The 16,034-nt window shown below is 43.4% G+C and overlaps 1 protein-coding gene across 1 annotated transcript in view; it reads left to right on the top strand.

Annotated features, from left to right (window-relative positions):
- The window catches only part of MRPL3 (mitochondrial ribosomal protein L3), a 159,235-nt gene that overhangs the window by 111,718 nt on the left and 31,483 nt on the right, over window positions 1–16,034 (top strand). Inside the window, exons 7-9 of the mRNA XM_077491510.1 lie at window positions 1,529–1,637; window positions 4,667–4,744; window positions 10,615–10,692. Coding sequence (XP_077347636.1) covers window positions 1,529–1,637; window positions 4,667–4,744; window positions 10,615–10,692 — 265 coding nt within the window. The remainder of the gene's footprint in view (window positions 1–1,528; window positions 1,638–4,666; window positions 4,745–10,614; window positions 10,693–16,034) is intronic.

Here is a 16,034-nt window from a genome sequence, read left to right as displayed (position 1 = left end):
CGTGTGATCGCTGCACGATCACTTATATAGGCATGGGCCGTGGTCACTGGGTGATGTCACACGATGGTCCCACCCCTTATGACGTCAGGTCCCGGGGCATGCTGGGACTATGATGTCATAAGGGGTGGGGCCATCATGTGCCATCACCCAGTGACCACACCCCATGCCTATATAAGTGATCGCGCAGCGCTCACACGGCTTTACAGTGGAAGAGAGTGTCGTGTCGACATCGAAAGAAGAGGGAAGAAGGACGAAGTAGACCGGGCTCCTCCGCTAGTAAGAGCTGGGCGAAGATAGCGGCGGAGCCCAGGAGAAGACGCCGGAAAGCGCGAAGGAATCAGAAGAAGACCCCCGGACGGCGACAACGACAAAGGATAAAGCTGGGCTCCTCCGCTAGCAAAAGAGCGGTAAAAGACCCCCGGAGCTCCCTAATGAATTACTTTGAAAACCTGTGTTGTGTGTGTTTTTTTTTTATTAATGCTTTTTCCCCAGGTGAATGGGTAGGGGTACCATGTACCCCATACTCATTCACATAGGGTGGGGGGGCTGGGATCTGGGGGCCCCCTTATTAAAGGGAGCTCCCGGATTCCAATAGGCCCCCATCCGCAGACCTCGACAACCAACGGCCAGGGTTGTCGGGAAGAGGCCCTTGTGCTCATCAACATGGGGACAGGGTACATTGGGGTGGGGGGGGCCGTAGGGTGCCCCCTTCCCCAAAGCACCCACCCCCCCATGTTGAGGGCATGCGGCCTGGTACGGCTCAGGAGGGGGGGTGCTCGCTCGTCCCCACCCCCTTGCCGGCCGGGCTGCATGCTCAGATAGGGGTCTGGAATGGATTTTGGGGGGACCCCATGCCTTTTTTCGGTGTAGGGGGGTTCCCCTTAAAATCTCTACCAGACCTAAGGGCCTGGTATGCCCCTGAAGGCATGCAGGTCTCATTAGAGAGGCGAAATTTCTCGCGCTTGCTGCTATAGGAAAATGTGACCTTTTCCTATTGCAACCAGCGTGAGAACCAGTGCAACGGGGTTGCACTGGTTAGAGAAGTCTGTCACCGAGAACCAGCGCGACGGGATCGCACTAGAAACACAATATCGGCGGCACCTACTGTATCTACTATCTTTGCAGAGAGATCTTTTATGTAAGCTTTGAATTTAATGATGGTCGCATTAAGCATCAAACTATAAAGTTAAGCTAAACCTTTTGCCTGTTCCGAAACCTGATCTTTTTAAATACATTTGAACGTAATTAATTGGTGTTAAAGAGTAATCCATAAAAGTGGGCATCACCCTTTAACTTTATCTGTTTTGTATTTGTGCAAATGGAATATTGTAAAGCGCAGTCAAAAAAATTTGCATTTTTAAAATATCTATTTGTTTTTCCATTACTCTAGCCATCAGCATTTTATAAAGATTGCCTGGAATATCTGTTTAACTTGAGCCATTATTTTAAAAGGGAAGTTGTAGAGAGATGTTTTTTATTTAATTTTTTTGTGCTTTTTTATTAATTTTTGTGTCTGTTTTTATTGCAGGATTGGTAAAGGATTTCAAGGAGTGATGAAAAGATGGGGATTTAGTGGACAACCAGCATCGCATGGACAAACCAAAACACATCGTAGGCCTGGTGCTATTGCTGGTGGAGTAAGTAAAGCATTTGCTTTATCCTTTTTACATTTCATACTGAGAACAACCAATTATATACCAGTAATGTTTCAGTAGTGCTTTCTCTAAGCTTGTGAAAGTTAAGTTCATTCCAAACTGATATTTCAGTTATGAGTGGGCATTTGTGAGTTCCATCGCTAACATGTCGTTTTCGAGGCTAGCTTTTATTTCTCATCGCCAGTGTAAAGCGGAGGTCCACCCTAAAGTGGACCTTCCGCTCATCGGAACCCTCCCCCCCTCCGGCGCCACAATTGGCACCTTTCAGGGGGGAGGGGGGTGCAGATACCTGTACAGTACAGGTATCTGCACCCACTTCCGGGATAGCTCTCTGCGGAAAGGGGCGTAGATTACGCCCCTTTCCGCAAGTGCCCCGCTGCCTGCTGGGAAACACACAGATCCCAGAGGCAGCGGGGACCGTCCTTATTGCGCAGCGCGACTCACGCATGCGCAGTAGGGAACCGGGAAATGAAGCCGAAAGGCTCCATTTCCTGATTCCCATACCCAAGATAGCGGCGGCAGCACCCGAGAGACGATCTAGAGATCGGCTTCAGGTGCCGACATCGCGGGCGCTCTGGACAGGTAAGTATCACTATTTTAAAAGTCAGCCGCTGCAGTATTTGTAGCTGCTGGCTTTTAAAAAAAAAAAAAAAAAAATACGCGGATTCCCGGCGGACTCCAGCTTTTAATCTATGGTCAGTCCTAAAAAGCCAAGCAAGGGTGGAGTGTTGCTCCTTTTTTTTAAATATTTCCATATTTTAAAATAGAGACCCGTGTAAATATGACCCTGGTTTGCATGTCCGTTGAAGATAAATAGAACTAAGAAATAAGACACAAGGCTTTCCTCTTTCATCATTGATCTGTCAGTTTTGGGTAAGCTGAGCCTGTCAGTGTTGCAGTTGACCTTTAGCCTGTTTATATTTTGCCTTCCTTGGTTCTTCATTTCCCCGTTCATCAATATAATAAGGAAATGTTTAATAAAACCATTTAATTGTTCAGTATATGCAATGCAGGCAGATTATGGCTGGTGGGAAGTACCGGAAGAGTACTGTAATTAGCTTCAAATCATATCACATCAACCTGCCACAGTACTCATCTACCAAACTGTCACCCCAGATGCATGCAGTGGGCTGACTCCTGGAAGGGGTTATGCAAATATCAGAAATACCTTGATGGGTGGATGTCAGTCTGCAGAAATTGGCTGTTTCTAGGCAGACTGCATTGGCATGCAGACCACCCTAGGTAGTGCCTCAATGATTGACAACTGAAATCCCATGAATGAAAGGCACAGGCCAGGGACAGAAGGACTGGGAGTAAAGCGCTGGATTATGCTAGATGTTCTCCAGCAAGGAAGTGGAGCTGTCTCTATTTGAATTTCTGCAGCTTCTAATGCAGACCTTGAGAAGCCACAGTGTACAGTGAAATCAGAGTAAGCAACTTAAGTACAGGAATATAGCTCTGTGCAAGACTAAAGGTAAAGCTGGAGTTCAGCTTTAAAGTGTTAGGAAATCACACCTATACTTTTTTTTATTTTATTTTTTATTTTTATTTTTCAAACCCTGCAAAGTAAAGGCATAATGTGCTAGTGTGCATTGCATACTAGCACATTATGAGGTACTTACCTTAGAACTAAGCCCTCCAGCTCTGCTCTGTTACTGCTGAAGATGCTTCCATCTTCACCCAGTCTTCCTTCCAGGTTTGTGTCCTCCAGCCGTCTAGTTGGCTGCGCCGCAATGACTTTGCTCCCGAGTCACGAACCGCAGCATGGAGCTCTGAAGGCACAGCACAGGTATGCCGTCCCTTCAGAGCGCATTCGCCAGTGATGTCACCAGCTGAATGCAGTGTAAATATAACCTAAACCGCGCAGATTTAGGAGATGTTCACTGTATTATTCACCTTTTTGTAGGATTACCTGTAGGTACAAGTGCCAAAAAAGGGTACTCGCAGAGAAATGTTAAATCTCCCCAAGTAGACTAAGGAACTGCTAGAGATTGTAATCTTTTCTCATTCTCCCAATTAAAAACTAAAAAAAAAAAAATGTTAAAGGATTGTTTTAATTGAGTATTTTTTACTCTAGCCATTTTTGTTAAAACTGGAACACACAGAATCTGGTGCATCTGTGCATAGTAACCAATCAGCTTCTTACTTCAGCTTGTTCTATTATGCTTGGACAATAGAAGCTGATTGGTTTCTATGCAGAGCTGCACCAGATTCTGTGTGCTCACGTTTTAGTAAATCAACCCCTTGTTTCCTAGTGGTCACATGACCACACAGCTCAGGGCTTGTGTGAAAAAAATTATGTTAATTAAATTTACGTACAGTGTTCCATGACCGTGCAATTGCCAGTTAAAATAGCACAGTGCTGAATAGAAAAAAAATGCCCTGGTCATGGAGGGGGTAAAACCTTCCAGAGGCTGAGTGGTTAATTAAAAAAAGAAAAAAAAGGCCATCATTAGTGGTCGGGGGTACTATAAGATCCCCCCCCCCCCAACTTTCACCTTCAGGCTGTGTTCACACCTCTCCGAATTGGATGCATCCGATTTGCATATCAGGAGAATGTGACTGGCTCTCTATGGAGCTGGTTCACATATCTCCGCAGAAAGTCTGGTGCTTTTTGCACGAAAAAATGTGTACCTTTTTTGGTCCGTTCTCGGGTATGAATTCGGCCCAAATTTCGTGCTGAAATCGGACCTGAAACAGTGAACGGGTATGCACCCGACCCCTGCTGTGCAACTGTTGCGGCAATGGTGTGAACCCCGCCTAAATCTACCAATCCTCCTTCCAGCTGTGTTTACAAACATTCGGCCCATTCACACCGGAGGAAGGGTAACAATGGGGACAAAGGATTGCACATAACTTCTTTTGGTTCACAGTAAAAAAAAAAAGTGCTTCTTTTTTCTAGAGGTTTCCTTTTGAAAATAATTTAAAAAAATGGATTGCAAAACTGTATTGCAGTTAATTCTTTACTAATAAGTTACTCAAGAAGTTTATATATTAATGTTTTGAAATAGAATCCAGCGCGAGTGTTTCCAGGAACAAAACTGCCCGGACCTTTGGGGAACTTCTACAGGACAGAATATGCTCTCAAGGTTTGTTGGTTAATTTATTTATTTTTTTACATAAAAAAAAAAACCATACAATGTACATTCTGCATCGTACTTTACATCTGAATATATACCAATTTCCCTCTCCCCAACCACCCCCATCTCCCAACCTCCACACCCTCCTCGCCCTTCCCCCTCTCACCACCTCCACACCCTCCCCTCCCTTCCGCCTCTGACCACACTGATTCCATTTTGTTTAAGCTGTTAGAGCAGGACTCCTCCCTCTCTCCTACTTATTACCTCCACATATTTCCACGTCGTCTTGAACTCTTTGCAGCTTTCTGATTTACCAATCACCTCGTCACTTTTTTCCTCCCGGCTATTTCCCAATTGCTCCATGTTATATGTATCTTCTATAGCATTTGTCCATTCCCAGATCCTAGGGCCTTCTACTTCTTGTCACTTTTTGGGTATAAGGCTTTTTGCGGCATTCAACAGGTGGGGTATTGACTCTTTGTAGTTTTTTACTGAGCCTTCTGGAATAAACATATCCACGGTTCTTCCGGGATTTATTTTTTTAGTAATTTCCATTATTAGATGTAAAACCTCTATATAAAAAGGAAAGCACAATAAGGGAGCCCCCAAAGCTGCATAACCCATAAATATACAAAAAACACAAGAAATTTCCCCAGGGGTTTTTTAGCAGCAGAGAATTTTGTATAAAAACGGTTGATGTAAAAAAAAAAAATCATTTATTTAACAGACAATAGTAATTTCAAATGAACAATAATGAATCATCCATATAGGTGGCGCGACACAAAAACAAACATGGAACATCACTCATAGCAAAAAACACTCTATGTACAAGCATTGTTTGCCAATTGTATTTGTAACATATGTATCCACATGAAAAACCCTGATGCATTTTGACCCTTGCGATTTCTGGTCTCTTCAGGGGGATTTGTATTCTAGGAACTTCATGTGGATACGTATGTTACAAATACAATTGGCAAACCATGCTTGTACATAGTGTTTTTTGCTACGAGTGATGTTCCATGTTTGTTTTTGTGTCGCACTACCTATATGGATGATTTATTATTGTTCATTTGAAATTACTATTGTCTGTTAAATAAATTACATTTTTTTTTACATCAACCGTTTTTATACAAATTCTCTGCTGCTAAATAAAAAAAACCCTGGAGATGTAAAACCTCTTTGCAATATTTTTTGATCTAGGGTACTCCCACCACAGGTGGACCATCGTTCCTACTGCCTTACATCCTCACCAACACTTCAGGGATTTTCCCAGTTGAAATTTGCATGTTTTATTTGGAGTTGCGTACCACCTCACCAGGCATTTATAATTAATTTTGGCTGTCCTTTTATCTACAGCGGAGCTATGTCTTAGTGTTAAAATTGTTCCAATATTATGTTTCTTACTCCATATCCTCAATTCTTTTTCCCATTTTATTAACGCATGACGGGACCTCCAGTTCCTCCCCTTCTATTAGGATTTTATAAATCTTAGAGATATTGTTTATTTTATTCATCTCTGTACATAACCGTTCCAGTGGCGTTAGTTCTTCTCCTGTTCTTATTGGTTGAGGCAAGTTTTCTATAAAGTGCTTCAGCTGGAGGTAGCAACATTTATTTATCAGTGCTGTTTTGCACCTCTTGAAATGTGCTTATTTTCCCCTTTCTTATTATATGTCTTAGTTGTGCATTATCCCTTATTATCCAGTTCCTGCCTATTATCCTTTTAACCGGTTTAAAATTAATAATTTTCTTTCAACTAAATTAATGGTGAATTGTACGTCCATTTATTTTGCTTGTGAATCAAATCCCAAATTTTAAGTGCGTTAGGTGTCATTTCATACGTGTTAACATCCAGTGCCTTGCATTGTGGGGGGTTCCATAATATACTTCTTAGTTGTGCACCACATATATTCTCTAAATTAACCTATCTTTTATCATTTTTAACTTTTACCCATTTAACTACTCATGATGGCACCACTGCATTATAATATTTTTTAAGGTCAGGGAATTAATCGCCATTGGGTAAAAGTCCAGGACCGGGCGGTTTTACGACTTTATTTAAAAAAGTGTAAAGAGATTTTAGTCCCCAAGCTATGTCATTATATGTATGGCTTGGGGACAGAATTAGGGATGAGTGGTGAAGCCCTGGCGACCTCAATAACAGTCATTTTGAAGGAGGGGAAAGAGGGCACGCTTTGTTCTAACTACCGGCCAATATCCTTGTTAAATGCTGATACAAAATTGCATGCTAAAGTATTAGCAACAAGGATGAAGGATTCAACGAATAACCTGGTGCACCCGGGCCAGGTGGGGCTCATTTCAGGGAGGGAGGGGAGAGACAACGGAGTGAGAACGTTGCTTCTCCTCCAGAAAATAGAAAAAGGGGGCTCCCCAGTTCTATTCCTGAAGATGGACGCCGAAAAGGCTTTCAACAGGGTAGACTGGGGATTCATGATAGAAACACTGGAATCTATGGGAGTGAGCCCAAGAATGATCCAATGGATAAAAGTACTGTATAAACAACCAACTGCGACAGTAAACATCAACGGGATGCCACCCCCCTCCTTCGAAACAAGAAATAGGATAAGAAAGGGATGTCCCCCATCTCCACTTTTTGGAGCTGTCCTTAGAACCTCGCCTTGCTATGATCCGAAGTAACTCAGATATAAAAGGTATTAATACAGGGGAGGAAGAACATAAACTGGCAGCATTTTCCGATGATGTGCTGTTCTATGTATTGAACCCTAGGACGACAATGCCAAATCTTATAAAAACACTAAAACAATATGGAGAGTTGTCAAACTTTTTAAATAAATCTTACAAAATCGGAGATACTCAATATAAATATAAGTAAACAGGAAGAACAGAACCTGCCAAAGGACTTCCAATTCCCATGGAGGAAGGAGGTAAAATATTTGGGGATTCGGCTAGCGACGTCCTTAGGGAAAATATATGGAGCAAATTATATTCCCTTATTAGATAAAATAAAAAAATAAAAAAAAGTATCCAGCTAGTTCAGGTACCCACAAATTCATCAAGTGTTAGTACACTGAGCAGGGATGCAAGCAGTTAAAGTATACCCAAACAAACTTATACCGTTCAGGTATAGATCAAATTGCAATAGTACCTCACCCAGCCCAATTAGGGGTACCAGAATAAGCCGTCCCAAGTTTCTAGTAGATTCAAGTTCTTAATGAATCGGCTAAGAGAAAACAAAATAGCAGAACAGGGGTACTTTTTTTTCTCTGCCAATTCATTAAGTACTTGAAGTGCTAAAGTAAAGCGGGCTCTAATATAATTCCGTAACAGGGTAAGTTACAATAGCTCTGTGGTCAACCCTAAGAGGGTCGCCAATGTTGCAGTCCCAGGTTTATAGTTTGTTCAGTATCTCAGGGCCTCGGCTGGTACTTGTATAGTTAAGCAGAAATGTAAGCAAGCAGTTTATTTATTTGCAAAATCAGACTGATTCAGTTCAGTGTAGAAAAAGTGCAACTGGGCAATTATACAACCTAGCAGGTTTATGTTTAAACAAGCTCAAGTACAGTCCAAGAACAGATTAAATTACAATAGCTCCTCACAAAGTACTCGGGGAATAGCAAGAGTAACACCTCCAAGTGTATGGTTAGTTCCTTTATACAGTCTCTAATACAGCCCAGTATGATATAAGAGCAGCAGAGCAGGTATGCCGACTAACAGTTTTACACCTAAACATGCTCATATACAGTTCAGGAGCAAATTAAGCTGCAGTGGCTCCACACTCAGCACTAGCAGGGTAGCCAAAATCACAGTCCTGGCTATGTAGCTAGATCAGTTACTCAGATCATCAGCTAATGTGCAGTTGAACAGGAGTGTAGTTGGGAATGTAGATAAGCAGGTATATGCATAAGCAAGCTCTAATACACTTCGGTGTGGAAAAAAATGCAGTGAAACTGAGATCCAAACTAGCAAACCTATGCATATACAGGCTCTATTTTAGTTTAGAGACAGGTTAAGTTGCAATAGCTCCACACTTCAGTACTCGAGGGATAGCAAATAATAGTCCCAAGCCTATGGTTAGTTTACTTACTCAAGGTATCAGCTGGTAGATATACAATTGAGCATGGATGTAGATAAGCTGGTATATGCAGGGGCCGACACAGTACAGTTCAATATAGTAGAAGTGCAGCAGTACGGAGATGCAGACTAATAGGTTTATACATATGCATGCTCTAATACGATCCAAGAACAGATTAAATTGCCTGTAGCTCCACACACAGTTCTAAGGGGATATCGAATGGTAACATTCTTGGGTGTATGATTAGTTCACTGGCTCAGGGCTTTGGCTGGCAAATGTGCATTTAAGCAGGGATGCAGGCAAGCAGGTGTATGCAAGCCCAGACTCTTATACGATTCATGTACAAATTAGAGTGTAGTAATACCTCTTTATTTGCCGCATCCTCTTCGTCCTACTTTTCCTTACTTTCACCTCCATCAGCTAGCTCAGCCGTCCGCCTCATCTCTCTCCCGCCAGGACACCCCGGGTATCCTCCACACAGTTTCTCTGCAACTGCCACTTATTTCAGATCATCTGTTCACGTGTACTGGCAGGATGAGGGGGGAAGCAAAATGTCTCACTCTTCCGGCGGTCCATCGTTCGTCAGTCTCCCACCTTTTACGCTGACTGACCGCTAATTTTCGAGTACCAAATGAGTTCACGGTCATTATCCACCTAGACACCCCAGCCTCTCACACTGCATGTCCCCCTCTGCTCTTCCCCGGTCACGTCGTGCTCCCTCCTCGGCTGCACGGTCAGGTCTCTCCCTCCGCAAGGAACATCACGTCCTCACGTGTCCATCGCCATCTCTACACCGTTAATTTCGTTTTTAATACTTTTTGTTTTGAGAACCGCATCATACCTTGGTGGCGTTGCAGCCATCAAAATGCAACCTATTTAATTAAGACTTTACAGTTGTTTTATTGGAATGTTATTCTGTTCACTAGCACCTATCATGAGAACCAGAATTTGTTTTATTTTGAACATTAGGTTATTAACAGGTTTTGGCAAAATCTTATCTGTGCCAGATTTGGCTCACCAGACACAAACCAACAATGACCTACAAGCAATTCTTATTCAGTAATCTTAACTATTCTACAGGAATCTGAAATGTAGTTCCTGTGGGTCAGTGCATAAACACCAGGTTATCAGTTATCTGTCACAATATGGGGGCATGATTGAGCCTCTGGTAGTTAAAGGAGAAGTATGGCTTTAGCTGTTTTGGCTGTTCTTCCCCCGTAAGTCATAGGAGTGCACTTCATTCTGCACTTCTGTGACCCAGATTCAGCTGACAGCAGGCTAAAGTCCGCTGTCGGCTGACGTCACAGAACAGGTCGAGGCTGCACAGGGATTCCGGCAATAGTGTCAAAATCTCGCCCAGATGCCTAAGCAGTAGCTGTCTCAGTGACGCACTGATAGCCTGATCCAGCTGCTCCCGCCCCCTCCACCGTCCGGCACTCCAGTGAGTGCTGGAGGGCAGAGCAGTTACTGACAGTCACTGATCTGTGCTCAGAGCATACCTAAAGAACTCAACAATCATCTTTGATCACTCAGTTCTCGGTGTAGAGCTGGCAAGGGACAACTACACCATTGGATCGATGCTGCAGCCATCAACGTGAGTATGTAGGTTTGTTTTTCAGAATTCCCAAACTTCTTTTTTTTATTAGACTTGCTATTTATACTTGAAGAAAATTGTATTTGCAATTATTGTTATCCGAGACTCAATCTATATCTGCTGGAATCTGCTGTCTTTTTGCATGTCTTTGCTGTGGGTTACTGTACTTTGCACATTGCCATTGTTCAATATGCCACATTTTTGTTTAGTAATGCTATATGTTCATAACAGGTGTGGAGAATAAATACAAAACAAAACATAATTTATGTGAATGGCTCTGTTCCTGGGCACAGCAACTGTTTAGTTAAGGTAAGTGTTCATCTTCACCAGAATTACCAGAGATTGTAATTTGCAGTCCATTATGAAAAATGCCATTAGACATACCCATTATGTAATATATTCATACCCATTATCTAATATGTTTATATATTTTTTAGTATGTACATGTATATGAGGAATATGTATATTCGGTTTTCCCTAGTGAAACCACAGATCAATATTTAAGATCAGTAGAATTATTATGGAAGAACTAGGAGAGGATCCAACAGCTTACCATCTGGCTCCCGTGTCATCCAATTGGTACAAATGATCACTTGTAAAGCACTTTCTGAATGCAAGAGAAGGCATGCATTCCTTTGTACTGGCAGCAGACAAGCCCACCCCTGGTGTGTGTGTGTGGTTATGCAAAATTTCCGAAACCTACAAGATAGAAAAAGTACTTGCCTCTGCCAATGGTAAGGAGGAACAATTTTGCAAAACATTGTTCTATAGGAGAGGTTACACCTTCTCTTCTAAGTACACAGCAGGCCTCTATAGCCAGTTTGAACCTGCACATACATTATCTTTTAAAGGTAAGTACACCCCTCACATTTTTGTAAATATTTTATTATATCTTTTAATGTGACAACACTGAAGAAAATTACGCTTTGCTACAATGTAATGCAGAGGTTGAAGGGTTGGGGGGGGGGGGGGGTCAGCCTGTCAGTGCTTAGACCATACGCCACGCACTGCATCAAATTGTTCTGCATGACTATCATCTCAGGAGGAAGCCTCTTCTAAAGATGATGCACAAAAAAACCCACAAACCGTTTGCTGAAGATAAGCAGACTAAGGTTATGGATTACTGCAACCGTATCCTGTGGTCTGATGAGACCAAGATAAACTTATTTGGTTCAGATGGTGTCAAGCGTATGTTGCGGCAACCAGGTGAGGAGTACAAAGATGAGTGTGTATGGTTTACAGTCAAGCATGGTGGTGGGAGTGTCATAGTCTGGGTCTGCATGAGTGTTGCCGGCACTGGGGAGCTACAGTTCATTGAGGGAACCATGAATGTCAATATGTACTGTGACAAACCGAAGCAGAGCATGATCCCCTCTCTCCGAAGACTGGGCCGCAGGGCAGTATTCCAACATAACGACCCCACACACACCTCCAAGACAACCACTGCCTGGCTAAACAAGATGAGGGTAAAGGTAATAGACTGGCCAAGCATGTTTATAGACCTAAACCCTAATGAGCATCTGTGGGGCATCCTGAAACGGAATGTGGAGGAGCGCAAGGTCTCTAACATCCAGCAGCTCTATGATGTTGTCATGGAGGAGTGGAAGTGGACTCTAGTGGCAATTTGTGAAGCTATGGTGAACTCCATACCCAAGAGGGTTAAGGCGGTGCTGGAAAATAATGGTGGCCACACAAAATATTGACACTTTGGGCCCAATTTGGACATTTTCACTTTAGGGGTGTACTTTTGTTACCAGCAGTTTAGACATTAATGGCTGTGTGTTGAGTTATTTTGAGGGGACATCAAAATTTACAGTATTATACAAGCTGTGCACTCACTACGTTTACATGATAGCAAAGTGTCATTTGTTCATTGTTGTCACATGAAAAGATATAATAAAATATTTACAAAAATGTGAGGGGTGTACTCACTTTTGTAAGATACTGTACTCCCAAACTGCGGTATATAGGTGGCATCGGACTCCAGCCCTCTGGAAATTTGCATCCAAAGCCCCATACACACTATCGGATTTTATGTTTATTTTTGTCTTCAGATTTACAAAAACCATGTAGTGCAAGGGCCTGCCTGATTGCATACAAATTGAAACTCCCAAGGCTTGACCTCATATTATAAGGTTTTGGTAAATCTGAAGGAAAAAAATCAGCAGAAAATCTGATAGTGTGTATGGGACTTTAATAGAGAATTGTGGGATAGCAAAAAATAACACACATCCTCACCTTTATGGCTGCAGCTGTTCCAGTGTCAGCTCTAAGGCTAAAAACTGAGTGATCACATGGCTGCTGGTCGCTCAGTTCTTCACGAAGTGGAGAGCGTTGACTGTCAGTCACCAGCTCTCTCCTCTACCCCTCCTGTACTAACTGGGAGGGGGCGGGAGCAGCTGGCTCAGGCTCTCGGCAGTAAACTGAGGGGCTGAGCCAGCTGCCAGTCAGGCATCTAGGTGGATCCCTGCAGAGCCTGGACCACCTTTGTGATGTCTGCTAACAACGGACTTTAGCCCTCTATTGCCTGAATCTAGATCGCAAGAGTGCAGAACTATGTGCACTCCTGTGTCCCAAAAGGCGTTGACTATACTTCTCTTTTCAGCTGACCATACACTGTAATTAGGGATGGACCGAATGGGTTTTTTGGTACCGAAAGCAATACTGAAACAGCACCGATACCGAAATTGACTGTTTTAAAAAAAATATTTTTATACAGGAGATGGTCAGAGACTGGGCACATGCTACAGGAGATGGTCAGAGACTGGAGACATGCTACAGGAGATGGTCAGGGACTGCGGACATAGTACAGGAGATGGTCAGGGACTGCGGACATAGTACAGGAGATGATCAGAGTCCGCAGACATGGTACAGGAGATGGTCAGGGATTGGGGACATGCTATATGAGATGGTCAGAGACTGGGAACATGCTACAGGAGATGGTCAGAGACTGGGGTCATGGTAAAGGAGATGGTCAGAGACTGGGGTCATGGTAAAGGAGATGGTCAGAGACTGGGGTCATGGTAAAGGAGATGGTCAGAGACTGGGGTCATGGTAAAGGAGATGGTCAGAGACTGGGGAAATGGTAAAGGAGATGGTCAGAGACTGGGGACATGGTAAAGGAGATGGTCAGACTGGGGAAATGGTAAAGGAGATGGTCAGAGACTGGGGACATGATAAAGGAGATGGTCAGTCTCTGACCATCTCCTTTACCATGTCCCCAGTCTCTGACCATCTCCTTTACCATGTCCCCAGAGACTGGGGACATGGTAAAGGAGATGGTCAGAGACTGCGTAGATAGTACAGGAGATGATCAGAGACTGCAGACATGCTACAGGAGATCAATGCAACCTCACTGTGCCCAGCACCCTACCAGTGCCCGTCATGTAGCCTGCCTGTGCCTCACCAGTGCATATAAACATACACCTAAAAAAACACACGAGCATACACACATATAACACACACATGCACACATATAAACATACACATATCATGCACACATAATAACATACACACACACATATAACACACATGCACACATAAAACACACACGCACGCACACACACGCATAACTCACATGCACACATATAAGCACACACACAAGCACACACACATGCATACAAACATATATATAGACAGTCTTTTGGCAGCTGCAGCACTGTACCTTCAATCTCCATGCTGGATACTGCACTGTAGGGGGAGGCAGAGAGCACAGCACACACTGCTAGACATCTCTCCCTTGCTTTCACTTTTACAGTAAACAGCGTGACTGAGCTCCTGCACAGCCGATTTACACATCGGCTGAGGATCCATATGCAGCCACCGCTGGGGAGGGGGGGACTTTACACCTAGACTCCACGTGCCGCCTGCAGCATGGGTGAGGAGGGAGGGGAGAAGGAGAGAGTAAAGATGGACACTCCAGAATGACACCCCCTTGATGGGCAGCATCAGGGGCGGGGCCAAGCCCAGCAGGCCCTGCCCCATTTCAGCGCCGGCATCCGCAAAAATTCTCTTTCGGCTTTTTGCCGAAAGGGCCATTTTTAGCTGATATGTTTCGGTAGCTGGAATTTTGGTGCATCCCAAACTGTAATGTAATTCTGCATTGACCTTGCAGTAAAATTCAAGGTACACTTATGTGCTGCCCTTCCCTGCTGTCAAAATGCTGTATTACAGTAATTTTTAAAAAAAAACACCGGGGGAGGGGAGGGGGGAATCAAAAACAAAGACTTGCCTTACTCTCAGGCTTCCGGTGGGCTTGCCTAGGTCAGGTGATGCAAGTGGGAATTCTCGTGGGATAATGAAAAATATAAGGGTCCCATATCCTGCAAGAACACACTACTGTAGTGTCCTCTTCCAAGACTTGGGTTGCTGAGCTTTCCCAGGATCCCTCTGTGATGCCCAGTGACAGGAATCTGAAGCAAGGAGAGTATTTTAATGCACTTTCTTCCAATGTGTTTTTTTTTTTTTTTTTCCTTTTCCGTAGTGCAGTGTTTTGTGAGCAGGGGGGGTGGGCGGCAGCCACATATGCGAACCTTGCATTTTAGTACAAGGTCCGCTTTAACGAGGTTCAGCTCAGCAAATCTCCTTCCTCACATGCGGTTTTGCTGAAGGGGAGTATCTTTGCCTTTTCAAGGACCTCATAAATGCTTACTGTTTGTGTTCTGGGAACTGGATATACATATGGTATAGAAACCTGATCTCACTTGAAAAGAGAGCGAGAGGATAATGTGGCAAAAAAAAAACTGTAACTGTTATATGTATTTTATTTCTAAAGACTGGAAAATAACATTTGTGTTTTTAAATAATTTGAATCCGTTTTCTTCTCTGTGTGAGGATGGTGCAATAGAGCAATTAAAAGTGGCATCCCATACTAACCATTCTGTTTTTGTAGCGAGAGCAGAGGAAAATAAATTCTAATTGGTAAAGTTGATCCAGGGGAAATCTGATTGCCTCTCTGGGATAAGCTAGGAATTTTTTTCCACTGCTGTAGAAAATTGGATCCTGCTTTTCTGAGGGGGGGGGGTCATTGTATGATATATATATTTTTTTTATTTTTTTTATGCTTGAACTAGATAGACTTGGAGATGGTCAGAGACTGGGCACATGCTACAGGAGATGGTCAGAGACTGGGCACATGCTACAGGAGATGGTCAGAGACTGGGCACATGCTACAGGAGATGGTCAGAGACTGGGCACATGCTACAGGAGATAGTCAGAGACTGGGCACATGCTACAGGAAATGGTCAGAGACTAGGGAAAATGGTACAGGAGATGGTCAGAGACTGGGCACATGCTACAGGAGATGGTCAGAGACTGGGCACATGCTACAGGAGATAGTCAGAGACTGGGCACATGCTACAGGAAATGGTCAGAGACTAGGGAAAATGGTACAGGAGATGGTCAGAGACTGGGCACATGCTACAGGAGATGGTCAGAGACTGGGCACATGCTACAGGAGATGGTCAGAGACTGGGGCATGCTACAGGAGATCAATGCAGCCTCACTATAATATGGCCAAAAAAACGAACTGTTATATGTATTTTTATTTTTATTTCGCCTTCTCTGGATCAACTGTGGGTATAGGATTGGGTATATGGGACTGTATGATATATATTTTTTTATTTTTATTTTTTTTAATGCTTGAACTAGAT

Source organism: Lithobates pipiens, unplaced genomic scaffold, assembly GCF_037356315.1.
Source record: "Lithobates pipiens isolate NorthernLeopardFrog02 unplaced genomic scaffold, aLitPip1_a1.2 Scaffold_19, whole genome shotgun sequence".
NCBI lineage: Eukaryota > Metazoa > Chordata > Amphibia > Anura > Ranidae > Lithobates > Lithobates pipiens.
The sequence above is the reverse complement of the archived record's forward strand: the minus strand, read 5'-3'. Positions and strand labels throughout refer to the sequence as shown.